The sequence below is a fragment of the Caenorhabditis remanei genome, chromosome V (assembly GCF_010183535.1).
Source record: "Caenorhabditis remanei strain PX506 chromosome V, whole genome shotgun sequence".
Lineage (NCBI taxonomy): Eukaryota > Metazoa > Nematoda > Chromadorea > Rhabditida > Rhabditidae > Caenorhabditis > Caenorhabditis remanei.
In genome coordinates this window covers 11,587,482-11,605,535 of record NC_071332.1, presented here as the reverse complement: position 1 = coordinate 11,605,535, position 18,054 = coordinate 11,587,482, and the positions used below count along the sequence as shown (strand labels likewise).

At 39.8% G+C, this 18,054-nt stretch overlaps 5 protein-coding genes across 5 annotated transcripts; 3 read left to right on the top strand and 2 right to left on the bottom strand.

Moving 5' to 3' along the window:
* Positions 1–2,073: 2,073 nt before the first annotated feature.
* On the top strand, positions 2,074–5,676 carry GCK72_019113 (uncharacterized protein; the record flags this gene model as incomplete). Its single annotated transcript, XM_053732882.1, has 6 exons — positions 2,074–2,960; positions 3,008–3,198; positions 3,252–4,125; positions 4,172–4,532; positions 4,602–5,464; positions 5,571–5,676. The coding sequence occupies 6 exons, from the start codon at positions 2,074–2,076 to the stop codon at positions 5,674–5,676; spliced, it is 3,282 nt and encodes a 1,093-aa protein (XP_053581795.1).
* An 859-nt stretch (positions 5,677–6,535) lies between these two features.
* On the top strand, positions 6,536–10,295 carry GCK72_019112 (uncharacterized protein; the record flags this gene model as incomplete). Its single annotated transcript, XM_053732881.1, has 7 exons — positions 6,536–7,386; positions 7,581–7,765; positions 7,812–8,733; positions 8,780–9,063; positions 9,111–9,190; positions 9,239–10,098; positions 10,190–10,295. The coding sequence occupies 7 exons, from the start codon at positions 6,536–6,538 to the stop codon at positions 10,293–10,295; spliced, it is 3,288 nt and encodes a 1,095-aa protein (XP_053581794.1).
* Positions 10,296–10,773: 478 nt separating this feature from the next.
* Positions 10,774–11,235, bottom strand: GCK72_019111 (uncharacterized protein; the record flags this gene model as incomplete). The annotated part of the gene is made up of 2 exons (XM_003115626.2): positions 10,774–11,101; positions 11,147–11,235. 2 exons carry the CDS (start codon positions 11,233–11,235, stop codon positions 10,774–10,776), a joined length of 417 nt encoding a protein of 138 aa, XP_003115674.2.
* A 209-nt stretch (positions 11,236–11,444) lies between these two features.
* On the bottom strand, positions 11,445–12,638 carry GCK72_019110 (uncharacterized protein; the record flags this gene model as incomplete). Its single annotated transcript, XM_003115327.2, has 6 exons — positions 11,445–11,546; positions 11,589–11,882; positions 11,941–12,104; positions 12,160–12,395; positions 12,449–12,525; positions 12,570–12,638. 6 exons carry the CDS (start codon positions 12,636–12,638, stop codon positions 11,445–11,447), a joined length of 942 nt encoding a protein of 313 aa, XP_003115375.2.
* A 1,500-nt stretch (positions 12,639–14,138) lies between these two features.
* On the top strand, positions 14,139–18,026 carry GCK72_019109 (uncharacterized protein; the record flags this gene model as incomplete). The annotated part of the gene is made up of 8 exons (XM_053732880.1): positions 14,139–14,255; positions 14,300–14,435; positions 14,543–14,955; positions 15,056–15,277; positions 15,370–16,158; positions 16,248–16,819; positions 16,865–17,882; positions 17,934–18,026. 8 exons carry the CDS (start codon positions 14,139–14,141, stop codon positions 18,024–18,026), a joined length of 3,360 nt encoding a protein of 1,119 aa, XP_053581793.1.
* Between the last annotated feature and the right edge of the window lie 28 nt (positions 18,027–18,054).

Below are 18,054 nucleotides of genomic sequence, written 5' to 3'. Positions count from 1 at the left end.
AATAATTATGGTGTGACCTGCATTAACCATTCGAGAGGAGGCAAGACCGACAATCAGATTGTACTGTAGCTCTGGCCGTTTAAATTTGATCCGTTTAGAAAGTCTTCTTTTGAAAAAAGACACCGGACATTTCGCAGATGATGAGCTAGTGAGTACCATTTTCTTTCCTGATGTTATTGTAAGAACTGTGTTTGCAGTATCCATCAAAAAGAGTCATGGATGCTCCGTGATGCTTGATTTCGACTCATTCAATTCAGTTTCATTAAGAGCCCAGTTTCTTTGAACATGAAATTTTTAAGCCTAGACATTTCTGAAATTATGAATATGCTCTGTTGGTTCGGCCTGATCTTTCATGATTACCGTAAAAACTGTATTAGAGCGACACCTTTAATAGAACGACATCTCTAATAGAACGACACCCATCTATACTCAGGATTCAAGAATATGATTATCCCAGTGTATTTGAAAAATAGAGCGACATGTCGCTCTAATACAGTTTTTACGGTATATGTAGAACACAGGATGGTTAACAGAAGAATGTTAAAAACGAGATGTTCAGAAAGCACTGTGGCAGTGCCAGCACGTAATTCTTATCATGAAACTCTATTTATTATCAGCCCCTCATTGCATTTATCGTTGCTCTTTTTTGATGTACTTTTGCCCGAACGTCCGTAAAGACGGCGTGTCGGACGGGGAAGCTCCGGAGGGCCAGTTGGTGCTGACCTCCATTCAACCCTCACACTCCTACTCTCTCATCCCTCTCGTCGTCTGAGTCTCCGGTTTGCTGATGCTTTCTCTTACTTTCTCTATGGAAAGACGAGAGGCCGTACACTGTCGAGAGAAACACCCGCTTCGCTCTCCGCATTCACTCTTCTCCTTTCTTCAACCAAACGAATAGAATTTGTGTGTTTCGCGTGGAAAATGAACCAAGTTTTGGAGACAGAGTTTCATCTCTTCTATCCCTAAACCAACCAACTTGTCCATACTTACACCAAACACAAAAAGAACAGTGTTGTGCAGTGCTTATCAATTGATATTTACCAATCAGACACACCGATAACAGCACTCCTCTATTGTTTCCTTCATTCGTACTACTTCATAATTGTAGCACTATCAGGACTATTCCGCCCTCATTCTTATCAAAGTAGTCGAATCTATTTCCAATTTTATGAATAATTTGGAAACATCGACTTCAATGCGAGATGTATCCCTAACTTCACATTCATTCATATCTCGTTTTCACTACAAAAAGTATCCCACAGAGTTGAGGATATTCATCCAAATATCTTCCTGTTTTTTCATTCCAATTTTTAGCCGACGGCTTCATTGCTGTCCCGTCGAGTCTTTTTGAAGAAGACATATGGATTCTTTCCGCACTTCTCTTCTCCCTCACTTATTTGTTTATTCACTTTCAAATGGATCTTGACGTATTTTGACGGATCAATTACACTTTTTGTCAGCTATACATGGCTTTGAAAACGAAATTGAATTTTTTTTTCTCAATACCAAACTCAATTTTATATATTTATCTGAAAATAAATCAAATTTTTTGCCCACTCACTGAACAGTTACCAACTCTTATGCGTTCGCAAGTGGGTCCCGAGAGAATAGATATGTTTCTTCTTTAGCTCTTAAAAAATAAATAAATCAGTTAGCATCCTTCTTTAATCTGGCTTCACCTTTCGATATAATGTCTTTTTTAACCTATACAATAAAATGGTCTTCATCATTATTTTCAAAGCTTATCCTTTTCATCTCTCTTGTTTTTATCATTTTGTTTTTGAAGCTCTCGAGATTATTTTAAAACCCTCTGCACGTCTTCTCAAAACTCCACTTTCAACTGGCAAGGTGCTAGGCTCCGCACCGCGAACACATCGATGGGCGGAGTTTTAACATGTGTTGCTGAGTTGTGCGCGTGCATCCACCTATGTATTTCATCCCCATCTCTCGTGAATATTGTTTCTATAAACTATATTCTGATTATTTTTGAAACCCTTCTGATCCGCGTATTCTTATAACTTTAGTTATGCCCAAACTTTAAAATCTTTCAGGTTGATCGACTAAGCACCAGCAATGAGTTACAACCGCGGTGGCGGTGGAAACTTCAATGATGACCGCCAAAGTCAGCATAGTGGAGGAAGATCACAGCACGGAGGATCTCAGCATGGAGGATCCCAGCATGGAGGATCCCAGCATGGAGGATCCCAGCATGGAGATCGCCGTGATGACTACCACGATCAACGTGGCGGCGGAGACTATCGTCATGGAGGGGGATCACGTCAAGGTGGTGGATATCACCAAGGAGATAATCTTTCTCGTCAGATGGGGCAAATGAATATGGGAAGAGATGATAATCGTGGAAGAGGAGGCCATGGAGGAAACAGGTACTCCGAACAAGGACCACCACGGCCACGATTCGAGAGATCAACGGCTGGAGTGGCAAACCCAGGAGATCTCGCAGGATCTGCTCACTATCCGAGACAGCCGGTGGCAAAGAAGGACATGATGCACACCAAGCAGGAGTTCTACGAACGACCAGCAGGCAAAAGTGTGTTTGAAGGAAAAGTTGGTAAGAAGACAGAGCTTTGGACCAACCATGCTCTTGTACACTTGCCTACGGAGAAGTATCTCATTCACGAGTACAACATTGAAGTATTTAACAACAAGAAGGTACTCAACAAAAAGGAAGAAGTGTCCCCTATCTTCCATGAAATTCGTAACTCTCCAGAAGGAAGAAAACAGTGGCCGAGATCTTCAGATTTCATCTTCAATGATGTCAATCTTTTGTGGACGATTGATCAACTTCCATATGCTCAAGGCGAAATTAGAGACAAAAGAAAGAGCATTTTATATAAATACACTCGGAGTTTCGAGTTCGGAGAAGGCATCACTCAGGGAGACAGTCAACTTCTCTCCACTCTTATCGATGCTATTGCAACTGCTCGTTGTCGATATCCAAAGTAATTTCAATGAGTTTTCTGTGCAACTTTTCATGAATTAATTTCAGAACGTGTCGAAACAAGTACACCGTTTACAAAAGAAGTATGTTCATGATTCTGGATCACAAACCCCCGGAGTTGGAAAGTTTCGACAATGCTCCGTTGTTCATGCAAGTGAGAAATGGAATGGACGCTCGGATGGGACTTTCAATTGGAATCAGACTCAATTTGAGAGCTGGAATCACTGCTTGCTATGATTGTAAGTATCAGAATAATGCTACAGTACCCTTCCAAATGACACCTATTTTTCAGTATCTCACACCTTGTTCACTCGTCCAAGCTATCCGCTTGTTCGTCTCTTCGTTGATCTCATTGCTAATGCAACTGTCAGTGATGAAGAGTTCGAGACAAGCTATGATAGTAGCTTGAAAAATTCTCGTGTGACAGAAGAGAATAAGAAGAACATGATGAAAGTTCTGCATAAAATGAAGCTGTGTTATTCACTTGATAATGTAAACCCTCCGCAGAAGAGAGATTTCAAATTCTACGACTTGACGACTCCTGCCGATCGATTATCTTTCACTAATGAAAAGGGAGTTTCCATGACGGTTGCTGAATACTATTTGAACGAAAAAAATATTCGGCTCCGCTATCCAAACCTACCATGTGTCCAGAAGAAGCCGAGTAAGGCAAATCAAAACAGGTTGATCGCTTTTCCAATGGAGTTGGTCTCCTTGCTTGCTGAACCAAAAAGATATGAAGGAGCCACAACTACTGAAATGAAGGCTGACATGGTTCGTTGGACTACTTTCACCGCGAAACAACGTCGTCTTGTTCTTCAACACGTCATCAGTCAGAACAGAATTGGAGACGTTCCGCCAGTAGTCGACAACTCGGACGTTCACATGAAGAGACATGGAGTCACTATCGATAAGGAGATGCTCTCCGTGAATGCTACCATTCTCCCAGCGCCCACTGTCGTATACGGTGAAAATGTTAAATTCTATGATGAGCACTCCGTAGGAGATTGGAAAGCCATCGATCACATTCCTATTCGTAAAGTATTGGAGGACTCTGTATACTTGAGAAACAAAGATCCGTCGGCACCAAAGCTAAAGAAGAGACTGTTGGGATCAATTTTGAAGATTGGAGCACCGGCCAGCAATGCACCTATGGACTTTGATGAGTGAGTTACAAGATAGATACTATCCATAATAATATTCTGTTTACAGTACCTGCTATCATAACTTGATGAAAGCACTGGAAGCTGCTGGTCAACCAGTCGTTTGGGAGAATGAGGATATGGGTCAAGCAGCCATTCAAGGTGTTATAGAGTTCAACCAATCCAGAGATCAACCAGCTGTTATCTACAACTACTTTGTTGATCTCATGACCAACATCGATGAGAAATACAAGAAGGAGGATGAAATCATTATCCCGATATGTTTTGTGCTCTTTGAAAGAAGGTTCACAACTCTCGTGAATACTACCAATCACATCAGAAACGACTACAATCTGATGAAATATTTGGCGGATATCCACCTTGGAATCTTCACTCAAGGAATGTTGCACGACACATTCCAGAATATTGGGGTGAGTTCTTTACATGGTTAAGACATATATCGTGTTCTTGAAAGTTCAATTGATCCAATTGTTTTTTAGTCGACACCATCCACGTGTAAGTTCACTCGCCTCCTCGTCGAAAAAATTCTTGGAAAAGTTGGAACAACTCATCGTAAACTTGAGCGAGAGGGTGACCACAAGTCCTGGACAAAAGTAACAGAACCAAAGGAACCCACTTTGTTCCTTGGAGTCGATGTTTCTCACCCCAGTCCACGTGATCGCGATGACCCAGATGCTGGAGTTCGGAAGATGTCGGTAGCCAGTGTTGTTGGAAACATCGATTTAGATTGCAACGAATATCGTGCTTCCTCCAAGATTCAAAGTGTTGGTTTAGAAAGAATTGTAATGCTACAAAATGAAGTCCGAAATCGAATCACCGACTTCACCATTCATAATGGTATTCGCCCAGCACACATTGTGGTCTACAGAGATGGATTGTCAGAAGGAGACTTCCAGAGAACTCTCTACGAAGAAAGAATCGCAATTGAGAATGCCTGCATCTCAATCGACGCCGCTTTCCAACCAACTATCACCTACATTGTTGTCACGAAGAGACATCACACCAGATTTTTCCTCAAGGATGAGCTGGATGGAATCGAGGAGCAAGGCTTCAACATCCGTCCAGGAACATTGGTTGAAGACACAGTGACCACGAAGAACTACTATGACTTCTTCCTGGCTACCCAAGTCGGCGAAATGGGCCTAGTTCGCCCTACCCACTACTATGTGCTGTGGAACACATGGAAATGTCTCCCAACATTCTGGCCTACAGTGACCCATGCACTCACATACACCTTCTGCCGATCCACAACGACTGTTGCTCTTCCAGCACCTGTGCTTTACGCCCATCTTGCTGCCAAGAGAGCAAAGGAGACACTTGATGGAGCTCTTGTAACTTTCGGGTAAGCTTTATTACTAAAACCGCAGAGTGAAAACATTTCTGCAGATCACATATATATATATATATATATATTTATTTATTTATTAAACTGAGAGTGATTTTTTCAGAATGAGAGACAACAAGGAGTTCGACATGGATGTCTACCAAGACGTTGCTATCCTCAACGAAAACATCAACAACCATCAACGTCTGGATGGAATGGTCTTCGTCTAGACAACTCAATTTCTTGTATAGCATCGCTTATTGTTTGTGTTGTATCTGTTGATTTTATTCTATCTCTATATATTACTATGGTCCTCCCACCTCTGAGTTTTAATAATCTCGATCTTTTCAATAATCCCCAATTATTATAATCATCCTTTTAATATTTGTTCTGCCTTCTATCTGTGCCTCAATAATTCCAAAGTACTTTTGTTTTGAAACATGTTTTGAAACCTTTCTCACCCTTGAAAACTACTCTCAAGTACGATTCTCATTGAATTTCATCCACCTTGAATTCAAGCAGAAACTATTTTATTCTGCAAACATTTTTGGTTCTGATCACAACTTATACGTGCAAATAAATCGAAAGTATTATCGAACCAGTTGTCTTTTTGTTCCTTTTAATCTCTTTATCATACAAACTTTGGTTTTAAAATTATGGATTCTAATCAGTTTGTATCCCACTCTTTGTTCACTTATGTCATGTCTGGTCCCACCAACGTCCTTTGCATCCCGACTTTTCTGAAATAGTCTACTTCAGTTATTGATGAACACATCACGAACTTCTCATACTTCACCCGTTGTCCCTCTCCTTCTACAACACAACTTTCACACTTCGCTCTCCGTTATCTGTTTCCATTTTTTAATTCAACTCAATGTCAGTTTCGTTTTTCAAATCACTCACTTGTTGTCTGTCCTCGTATACAAAACTATCGACTAATATTTTGAAAACCTTGTCCTTCACTTTCTTTCCGAGTCTTCTCTCTTCTCGCAGCCTACTCGTTATTGCATTGTCCGTTTTTATGATTCTTCTTCACTCGCACTAACTTTCTTTAACTTTAAATTTTTGCAGAGAACGTGCGAACTAATCATGAGTCGTGGACGTCGAAACTACTCGGATGCTAGTTATGGACAACCGAGAGGCGGAGGATATGAATCTGGAGGACGCCGGGAAAACTTTGACGATGAAGATCAACCTCGTGGTCAGAATAACATCAATCGTAGAGGAGGTTCTCATCGAGGTTACCAACACAGTCGAGGTGAATTCCATCATTCAGATGGGAGAAGAGGAAGCGATATTTCTCGTCAAATGAGACAAATGAGTGTTGGAAGAGGCGGAAATCATAGAAGAGGTGGGAGAGGTGGGAACATGTATTCCCTACAAGGTCCACCACGGCCACGATTCGAGAGATCGTCTGTAGGAATCGCCAATCGGGGAGATCTTGCTGGATCAGCTCATTACCCGAACATGCAAGTTTCACGAGCTGATATGGCACACAACAAACAAACATTCTTCGAAAGACCAGAAGGATCTGTGTTTGAGAGAGAAACTTTGGGATGGAAAACAGAGCTCTGGACCAACCATGCTCTTGTTCACTTGCCAACTCAATCATTCACGATTTATGAGTACAATATTGACGTGAAAAAAGGCAAACTACTGTGGACTAAACGAGACGAAGCTGGTCCAACGTTTCGTAACATTTGCAAGAAAACGGAATTTCTTCTACCAGACTCAAGTTACGTTTTTAATGATGTGAACATGTTGTGGTCAACCAAGCAACTTCCTTGTGGTTCTGGAGTCGTCGGAAACAAAGAACGTTATCATTTTATTTACAAATTTACTCGAAGTTTCCAGTTCGGAGAATCCGTTGAGCATGTTGATAGTCAACTTTTCTCCACACTCATTGATGCGATCGCCACTTCTCGTGTCAGATTCCCACAGTAAGTTCAATTTTCGGATTGATTTCTAGAATTTAATACATATAGTATAATTTGCGATTGGTCCTATTTGTGAAAAAAACATTGAAAAGAATCTATGGAAAACGTTTAGCTTACAGGAAACAGACCTTCATTTTTAAAACATAGTTTTTCAGAACCAAAACCTTTATAATTTTAATTCAAATGATGAATTGCAGCAAATGTAAAAACAAATACAAAGTATTCAATCGGAACATGTTCATGATTCAAGATCGTCAACATGACGACATATTCGAAAAAGCTCCAATATTTGTGTCACTCCAAAATGGAATTGACATCCGAACCGGAATTTCGATTGGAATCAAATTGAATTTGAGAGCTGGTATCACTGCATGTTATGATCGTGAGTTTCCGTTCTATTCGGTTCCGTTTGATGAAATATCTTTCAGTATCCCAAACAATGTTCACTCGTCCCTGCTATCCCATCATACGACTTCTCGTTGAAATTATTCAGGGTGAAACGATCAGTGATGAAGAATTCGCTGATAAATGGGACAAACAATTGATAAAATCTACTGTCACCGAAAAAAATCAAAAAATTATGGAGAGAATTCTTAACAAAATGTTACTTCGGTACACCATTGAAAATGCCCTCAAAGAGGACGAATCTCGAAAATGGGAAGAGGAAAATATGAAGGAAAATAATAGATACAGAAAGAATAAGAATGATTTCACATTTTTCGAACTGGTTGGAACAGCTGAACGACAAACATTCATAGATGACACTACTAAAAAAGAGAGAACGGTTGCGGAATACTATCTCACTGAGAAAAACATCCGCCTTCGTTATCCAAATCTCCCTTGTATTCGAAAACGGTCACCGAAGAAATTCATCGCGTATCCCATGGAGTTTGTAACCATGGTTGTTGAGCCTCAACGTTTCGACGGATACACGACTAGAGAAATGAAAGCTATGATGATTAATAGGACCTCGTTCACCGCCAGACAGCGTCGGATTCTTCTTCAACACATCATCTCTCAGAAACCAATCACAGATATCCCCGCCGCTGTGGACAACAACGACGCTTTCATGAGAAACTTTGGGGTCGTCATCGAGAAAAGTATGCTAAAAGTTAATGCAACAGTGTTGCCACCACCAACTGTCGTATACGGTGGAAATGATAAATTCACGGACGAACACTCCGAAGGGGCGTGGAAAGCACTCGACAGGGAGCCAATGAGGAAAGTTTTGGAAGGTTCTGTATATGTGAGAACGAAAGACAGAAATGCACCGAAGTTGAAGAAGAGACTTTTGGGATCGATTTTGAAAATTGCAGCACCGGGCAGGAATGAAGCTCCGGATATTGATGAGTGAGTGACACGATAGATACTATCCATAATAATATTCCGTTTACAGTACTAATTATCATAACTTGATGAAAGCAATCGAAAAAGCTGGGCAGCCTGTCGTGTGGGAAAATGAGGAAATGGGTCAAGCAGCCATTCAAAATAGTTGGGAATTCTCGCAACTCAAAAATGAAATAGAAGAAATCGATAAATATTTCCAATCTCTTCTCACTCATATCGATGAAAAATACAAAAAGGAGGAAGATGAAGTCATAATTCCAATATGTTTTGTGATCTTCGAAAGTAGATTTACTACTTTGAAGGAAAAGGACAGTTCCATTCGTAACGATTACAGTAAGTTAAAGATGAAGTTATTCAGATTGTTAAAGGAAATCATTCAGACGTGGTGAAGTATTTGGCTGACAATAAATCAGGAATTTACACTCAAGGAATGCTCTTCGATACGTTCAATCAAATTGGGGTAGGTATCCATTTTTAATGGAACAACCAACAAGATTATTGTTTTCAGTTCTTGCCGGCTTCTGATTTCACAAGCCTTATTGTTGAAAAAATCCTTGGAAAAGTGGGAACAACTCATCGAAAACTGGACAGTGAAGGAAAACACAAGTCGTGGAAACAGGTTACAAATCCAAAGAGTCCCACTTTGATCCTTGGAGTCGATGTCTGCCATCCGAACTCTCGAGATCGCAAGGATTCAGAAGCGGGAGTTCGGAAGTTGTCAGTAGCCAGTATTGTCGGAAACATTGATATAGAATGTACTGAATATCGTTCTACCTCGAAACTTCAAAGTGTCGGAGAAGAAAAAATTGTGATGTTCAAACATGAAGTGAAAGCTCGCATTGATGATTTCACTATTCATAATGCAATCCGTCCAGCGCATATTGTGGTCTACAGAGATGGATTCTCAGAAGGAGACTTCAAGAGAATTCTTTATGAAGAGAAACTTGATATTGAGAATGCTTGTAGGTTAATTGACCCCGCCTACCAACCAACCATCACCTACATTGTTGTCACGAAGAGACATCATACTCGGTTCTTTTTGACGAATGAATCAGAAGGAATCGAAGAACAAGGATACAATGTCCTTCCTGGAACTCTGGTTGAGGACACAGTGACCACGAAGAACTACTATGACTTCTACCTCACTACGCAAGTCGGTCAAGTGGGATTGGCTCGTCCAACTCACTACTACGTCCTGTGGAACACTTGGAAATGCCGTGATGCTTTCTGGCCAACACTTACACATGCACTTACCTACACGTTCTGCCGGACCACGACAACTGTCTCTGTGCCAGCTCCGGTTCTTTATGCTCATCTTGCTGCCAAGCGAGCAAAGGAGACACTTGATGGAGCAGTCGAACTTTATAGGTACTTATTTTGACTAACCTGAATTTTTCATAATGCGGTTGTAATCCATTATGTTTGTTATGCTGAAATATCAACAAACACTTCTTTTCAGAAAGGATCACGAAAGAGATTACAACATGGAAAGTTACGCAGACGTGGCTGAGCTCACCAGACAGATAAATAATCATCCTAATCTTGATGGAATGATCTTTGTATAAACTTTTTTGCATTCAATATAAAAACCTGCTCTGTAGAAAGGCTGCTTCAAAAAAAAATTAATTCTATCGCCGGCTTCGCCTTCATTGTCTTATTTAATTCTTTAACTAATTCATGATCGCTTTTGTAGATTTATTGAACTGGCTTTCTGATTCATGTAAAATGAAAATAAAATAAAATAAAAACAAAAGTCTGGGTTCTATTTCTTACATTTTTCACTGTTTGTTTCTTCAGAATGTTCAGTGATCGAAGTATATTATTCTTCCAAATGTCAACAAGTTTTCCTGCAAACATGAAAGTATGTAGGCTTTTCCACAACTGTCCCATTCCAGGACTGACTATTGCCAAAGCTGTCAGCCATCAAAACTCTCTTTTCTCTGAACTTTCCCTCCTCTTAACTGTTTCTCAAAATAACTTATTCCTTCTGGAGGAAATGAACAAATCAATAGAACAAAAAGGAACAACTAAGATTTTAATCTTCTAACCATACATAACACCACTAAAGGTGGCAGTCGGATACATCGTGTAGTAAGGTGAAGGTTGCATCGGTGGTGGAGGGATCGGAGGTGGTGGAGGGGGCGGAGCTTGATGATAAAGGGAAGGCGCTTGATAATACATGGGAGGAGGAGGTGGAGCTTGATGATATATGGGTTGTGGAGGGTGCGGAGGACGCGGAGCGTAAATAGGAGGCGGAGGAGGTGGAATTGGCTGAACCGAAGGTGATTGTAGGGGAGGTGGTGGAACTATGTATTGGGGAGGTGATTGTTGTACAATTATTGTTGGTTGACCACATCCACATCCACCCATTCTGCAGGCATACATATAACACGAGGAACTTGGAAGAAACACTCACCCACATCCGCATCCTCCACCGATGTATTGGCTGTGTACCTCGAAAGTTATGACATTGAAAACCAGGAGAAGCAGAAAGTACCGAGACATGTCACAGGTTTGGGAATGTTCAAGTAATTTTCCATTTATACTCGGTGTCAAACTGTTGTGATGTACCCAAACTTTTATGTACCGCCCCTGCCCATTAGCCAAGGAAAACAATGGAATGCAAGAGATTTCACTTTTTGTCATTCATTATCAAAATAACAATGAGAATTATCACGAAGAGAAAAGAGATGAAAAGAATAATTGAAAACATCCTAACTTTTTAAATTGTTCATTGTATTCGTGAGTACTGAAATATGAATGTCATCTGGACTTTTGTTTTTGAGAAAATATTGATCGAATCCTTCGGTGATACCCTGAAATAGACAGTTAACATATGTAGATTCAAAAATCCTTACCTGAATAATAGTGATGACCAGTGTGATGATAGGGGCAATTTGATTTTCATGATATGCGACTGAAATTGCAGCACTAATGAAAAGTGCAACCTTGACAGCAGCTTGAGTGAAATTAATAACATCTCTCAACCACCATCTTCTTTCTGTCTTCTTATCAATGTATTTCATCAAGTTCTCAACCATTTCGAACACTTTCGAAATGTTATCTTTGAGAGATCCGACATCAACTGCTGGAACACTTTCACCTGTTCCGACATCTCGGGTTTCGTCACCTTCTGTACTCGTGTGCACTGTCTGAAAAATCGAAATCATGTGTTCCGGTTATGCACATTCAGAAGTCTTGAATTCTTACCGGGGCAGAAATAGTTAATCGCTGAAAGGAATTTGTTCTACTCCGTGGTTTATCCCCTGCCTGATTAGCGACTTCTTCGATTATTCTGGCTAAAAGAGCCATCTCGTAGGCAACCGATCGAAGCATCGTGTGTTCATCCGGTGGAATATTCAGATCCCGATGCACTGAAAAGTTTGTTTTCAGAGTTAGAAATTTAGGAGTAACAGACAGAAAACTCACTGGAAACATGATTAATTTCAATGACACAATCCATAACGTGTTGATAGGTTGCCATTGACGACTGCTTTGTTTTGATATCTCTTTCCAATTCGAATTGAAATATTTTCAGTGCTTCTTGACATCTCAAAAGATATGTACTGATTGGACGAAGTTGGGTTATATATGCAGATTGGCGAGTTCCGAACACGTCACACATTGAACTCCAACAATCACGATTAGTAGCTGGAGGTTCACTTCTGAAAGTAGTCTTTCCATACATCCATAAGGGTTTTTTTTTGAAAACTCTCACTCTATGATAATTTGAGTTGTAGAAGTACCAATATCGACTGATCTCTTTCTGCCGCTTGCTTGATTTCCATTCGGAGGCTGAAACTTGTTGAGAATTCAACAAATGAACAGTTATTTCTTACCTGTCCTCCAGTTGGAGTAGCCGGTTGAACTACAATTTCATCATGAACAAATCCGTGGTTTTCAGACATGACTGCCTAGAAAACAAAAGTGGAAAATAAGAACTGTACAGTTTTGAAGTCTAGATTTGTAACTATTTATTTAGTGAAATGTTTTCAGAAAAGTGATCAAAATTGTTTTTGCAAAAATGAAATGTTTCGAAACAAAGTTGATAGAATCAAGTCAATATTCAAATAAAAAATAAAGTGAGAAAAGTTTCTCAACTCGGCCGGTTTTTTATCTGTTTGCATTACATTACTCTGACCATTCTCTTTCTTTCTTTGATAAGAACTAATATGATGGTCAGCAGTTTTCAGATCATTCGGAAACTTGCCACAGGAAATAAATCTACAATCTACAATTGGAAAAAAAGTAGATACATGTTTAACATAAGCTAATCAAAATCAGGGTGATGACTTATTCAAAAGTTGATAAAACAATAAAACATTCAAATGCCTATTTACACTGATCTAGAAAGAGTTTGATTGGATGATTCACTTTGACTGAATCGCGAAGTTTTAATTGAACAGAGTTTATACTCCTATTCGTCTTATTGCTCCAATTTGTTTTATTTAGATTTTCGAGAAGCTTTCGTGTATCTGTTTAATGTGTCTCATCGACTTTCCACAAAAGTTGATTTTTAATGTAGATTCAGATTTAGCACGACTTCAGGGTTAATAACCCGGAATAAGCTGTAGCTCTTTACTGATAACAGGTTCATCTCCTGGATCTTCTCTATAGAGTTTACACATAACATACTAGCATTCTACATAATTGGAACGCATTTTTTTAATGAGCATCGAGAAGATTGTTTGACTTCACTTTCTCTCGCTCAATAATAATTTTCATGTTTTTTGCGTAAGAATTTTTCCTTTTCATACTTTCCTTCAACTGTATCCAATTTATGACACACCCTTACTATCGTAAAACCAGCGTTGAAGTGGTGCAACTGCGCTCTATTGAACCATTACGACACTCCAAGGTTCCACTCATTGCGATAAGAATTCGAGCGGATGGCATCCCTTTTTGAATGACATTCATTGATTCTTCTCTCTCCCAGATGAGCCCTTGCTTGGTCTAGTGAGGGAAGACTCAGGTTCTTAATATATCGATTTGAACTAGCCATCTTGATAATTTACTAGTTTTTTTCTTTGATCTACATGATCTAACTAAGGTTGTAAACTAGAAACATTCTTCAAATGTAGTTACATGTTTTGATGATCCATGTCATCCAAAATCACAATGTTTCATCTTCTCATTCACATAGCGAATCAATCGTTTACTACCCAGGAGCATTGAGCAGTTTTCAATTTCCCAACGAAACTCCGACATGACAGTGCGCCCATTACTTAGCGTCATAGAGTTTCCCATCGTTTTTCCGGGTTTTGCTCGATACTTCATAGTTCCATTTGTTATATAGCAGATTAGTTCAAGATATTAAAATGAGAACCTTTCAACCCTGTTTTTTATGGCTTCCAAAATTCTTTCGTTGGAAACTGATTAGTGTTCTTCAATAAATCTTTTTTCAGATCATGGGTTATTTACCATTAATCGTGTTATCATTTCTGCTCCCAGGAGCCCTTGCCAACGTCTACAGTTGTGCTGGATTCGTGAAATCAACCTCACAAATAGATTACTCTGAATTGAAGGTAGGAAACATCGTTTCTATCAATCGATATATAATTTATTTAAGGTAAAACTTCTGACGTTGGAAGGACATTTAAAGCATGAGGAAGAAGTGAATCCATCGAATGGATATTTCATGATTCCGGTTTACAACAAGGGACAGTACACTCTGAAAGTTTCCTCTCCATCTGGATACTATTTTGGTAAGAAATGTTATAAAAGGGAAATCTGCTTCTTTTTCTGTTTATTTATTAGACTTGGTGCAATCCGGTCTGCTTTCATACAACCCCTCGAACTTGCAACTTTTCAGAACCTGATACTATCGAAATCAAAATCGATGGCAAAACCGATGCATGTTCAAAGAACGAAGACCTCATTTTCAAACTCACTGGATTCTCAGTTCGTGGAACAGTTGATGGAGCACCCGCTGGTCTTTCTCTCGTTTTGACTGAAAATGGGAAACAAGTCGCTTCTACAAAGACTTCTGAAGGTGGAAAGTACGAAATGAGCGCTCCGCCAGGCAAATATGAAGTATCTACTGGTTCTGATTCATCTGAGTGCATTTCTAGAGGAAAAACTGCAGTAGAAGTTAAGAATTCGCCAGTTGTGGTCACTCCAAATCTCAAAATTTCTGGTTATCAACTAGAAATCGCCACAAAAACACAGGCTTTCCATCCATTCACTGATGCAGTTATTACACTTTATGCGGCATCTTCCATTGATGTAAGTTTAGAAAACCGGGTGTTAGGCTGAAAATGAACCTCTCTTCTAATTTTTGCCTAAACATTTTCTTCTCTAAATTTTGATATGAATTCATTTTCAGCTACCAAATGTCAAATGTGAGACCAGCAAAGGAGCACCAAATGTACCAAGCACTCATAATGTCAAATGCTCCGTCGGAAAAACTGATCCACGTGGACGACTGTCTGTTGCTTGTATTCCATCTGGAATCTATTATTTGATGGCTTCTTATGAAAATGGTCCAACTTCCATCACATTCGATGAAAATCCTCAAAAAATTGAAGTTTCGCAGTCAGCTCTCCAGGTACAGTATCAGAAAGAAACAGTGTTTTCTGTCTGAAAACTGATGTTTGCGTGAAAAATGAAGACTGTTCATTATAATCCTATTACTTTCAGACTGGATTCATCGCAACATCAGCATCTGGACGTGTTCGTGTACTTGCAAAAGATCAACCATTATCTGATGTTGAAGTTCTTGTCAATGGACAGAAGAGCGGAAAAACTGATTCCCAAGGATACATTACTCTCAAAAATCTGAAGGAAGGTGAACAGACAACTGTAACTGCAAATGCTCCAAACACCCAATTCAACGCAGTCCAAGTGAAAATTCAATTCCCAAAAGTTGAAATCGAGGAAGTTCGTGTTCAGAAGTTTGAGATCTGTGGACAAGTAGAGAAAACTGAAGAAGGAACACTGGAGAAGTTGACATTCACCAGAAAAGACGATAAACGATCATTGGAAATTCAACCAAAACCGGATGGAAGCTTCTGTCAATCAGTCAGTCCAGGTCAATTCACAGTCGAACCAACTGATAAGACATCTTCTCTGACTCCACGTCTTTTGGAAGTTGATGTTTTGACAAAACCAGTTACGAACTTGCGATTCACACACTTCAAAACAAATGCCAACGTTCATGTCTCATGTATTGGAGCCTGCCCTACATCTACTATTTCTCTCTATCTGCCAGGACAAACTCTCGTAAGAAGTGTGAAAGGAACCGATGTCTTCGTGTTTGAGAATATTGGACCAGGAACATATAGTGCTAGATTGGATGACAATGGAAGAGGATGTTGGGAACAATCTGAGATGACTTTGAATATTGTTCAAAGCAAGACACAACCTGCAATTCATTTCAAGCAGAGTGGATTTGCAGCTCAAATCGAAATTTCGCATCCAGCTGAAATTGTAAGTGAGAACCTTTCAAAAACAAAAACACTTTAAGTTGATTCTATTCTTTGTTCTTGTGTTTTGGTAAATCATTATTTAAATTTCAGGAATGGTCCAGTGTTGACAAGAAACAACTCAACGGAAAAACCGAAACAAAGGGAGGAGAAGTTATTTCAATCTGTGTTCCAACTTCTGGTCTATACGATATTTCCCTCAATTCGTGTTACAAGTTCGACAAGCAACAGTTCAAGTTGACTGTTCCTTTTGACGGAGTTCACAAAGAAAAAGCTATCGCAGCACGAATTACTGGACAAATTGATCTGGAAAATGACAAGAATGGAGCAGTTTCTCTTCGTGTGAAATCAAGTGCCGGAGACCGAGAAATTCAAGTTTCGACATCTGAAAATGGTCGATTCACATTCGATGAACCATTGGCAAGTTCTGGAGAACAGTTGATTCTTGTTCCATCGTCAAAGGTCCGTCTCTTCGAACCAACTTCAAAAAGCATTACCGTCACTGGAAAGTGTATTAACAATGCTGTGGTTTTCAAATCATTCCGTGGAATTTTCTTGGACGGATCCATCAAACCAGCTGTTGAGAACGCTGCTGTGAAGGCTGTGTTGAAATCGGATAAGGATGTGGTTATCGAAACTGCTTCTGGCAAAGATGGAAAATTCAAGTAAGAAAAATTGCAGTTTTCAGAATCAACTCAAATATTTTTCAGAATCGGCCCAGTTAAACGTGTCGAGGACTATGAGATCACTGCAACTCTTGATGGTTTCAAATTCACTCCAACTTCAACTCCAGGACATTTCGAATCGGTCAAACTCTCTCAACTATCAATCAAGGTTGTGGACGAGGTTACTAATGAACCATTAGATGGTGTTCTTCTTTCGTTAGTTGGTGGAAGAGGATCGGATTATCGATCAAACAATGTTCTCGATACAACAGCTCATAAGAATTTCGTCGCTTTGGCACCAGGAGAATACTTCGTCAGAGCCATTCTTCAAGAATACAAATTCTCCCCATCCACCTCGACAATTTCAGTGAAAGAAGGACAGCACGAGAACGTTGTTTTGAAGGGAAAAAGAGTATCTTTCAGTGCATTTGGAAAAATAAGAGAAATGTCTGGAAATTCTGTAGCAGATGTTATCGTCGAAGCCCTTTCACAAGGATGTGATCTTCATCAATCGGAAGCAACAACCAATCCAGATGGCACGTTCAGAATTCGTGGACTTCTTCCTGATTGCGAATACCAAGTTTATGCTAAATCCTTCACCGATGGATCCCATGCTCCACACACTTTCCCTAGACAATTCACAGTTTCAATGACTCCAGAAGACGTCAAAGGATTGGAATTCATTGCCACAAAGACGGTCAAAACTACTGATATTGCAGTGGAAATTGGAATGGACACCCTGCCAGAAATCTTGTCTGTTCGAGTGGTCATCACTCGAAATGACAACGAACACGTGAAAACTTCCAGTGTTGTTGCTCCACAACATCTCCATTACCTCGTGAATCTTCCACGTGACGGAGTCGAATATGCAATTCGCGTGGAACCAGAGAAGCCTCCAAACGCATTTGCTGCAAAGACAGTCCGAGTTGTTGCTGATCAAGCAATGAAAGTAGCACGTGTCCCTTTGACTACATCGAAAAGATTGAATGATGTTGATATTAGTGTTGGAACTCTTCTCTCATTGCCGTTCTTTGTCTCCTTGGCTTTGATCTTCTTCAATCAAGTAAGTATATAACTGGAATCTTATCTTCTATTTTGTCATCTTTTTTTCCAGAATCGTGTCCTCGAATATCTGGAAGTCTTCCTCGACTGGGCTCGCAACACATTCTCCCCAGCTGCTGATAATCAATATAAAAGACGGAAGTAAATAATAATCATTTCATTTCTTTGTTATT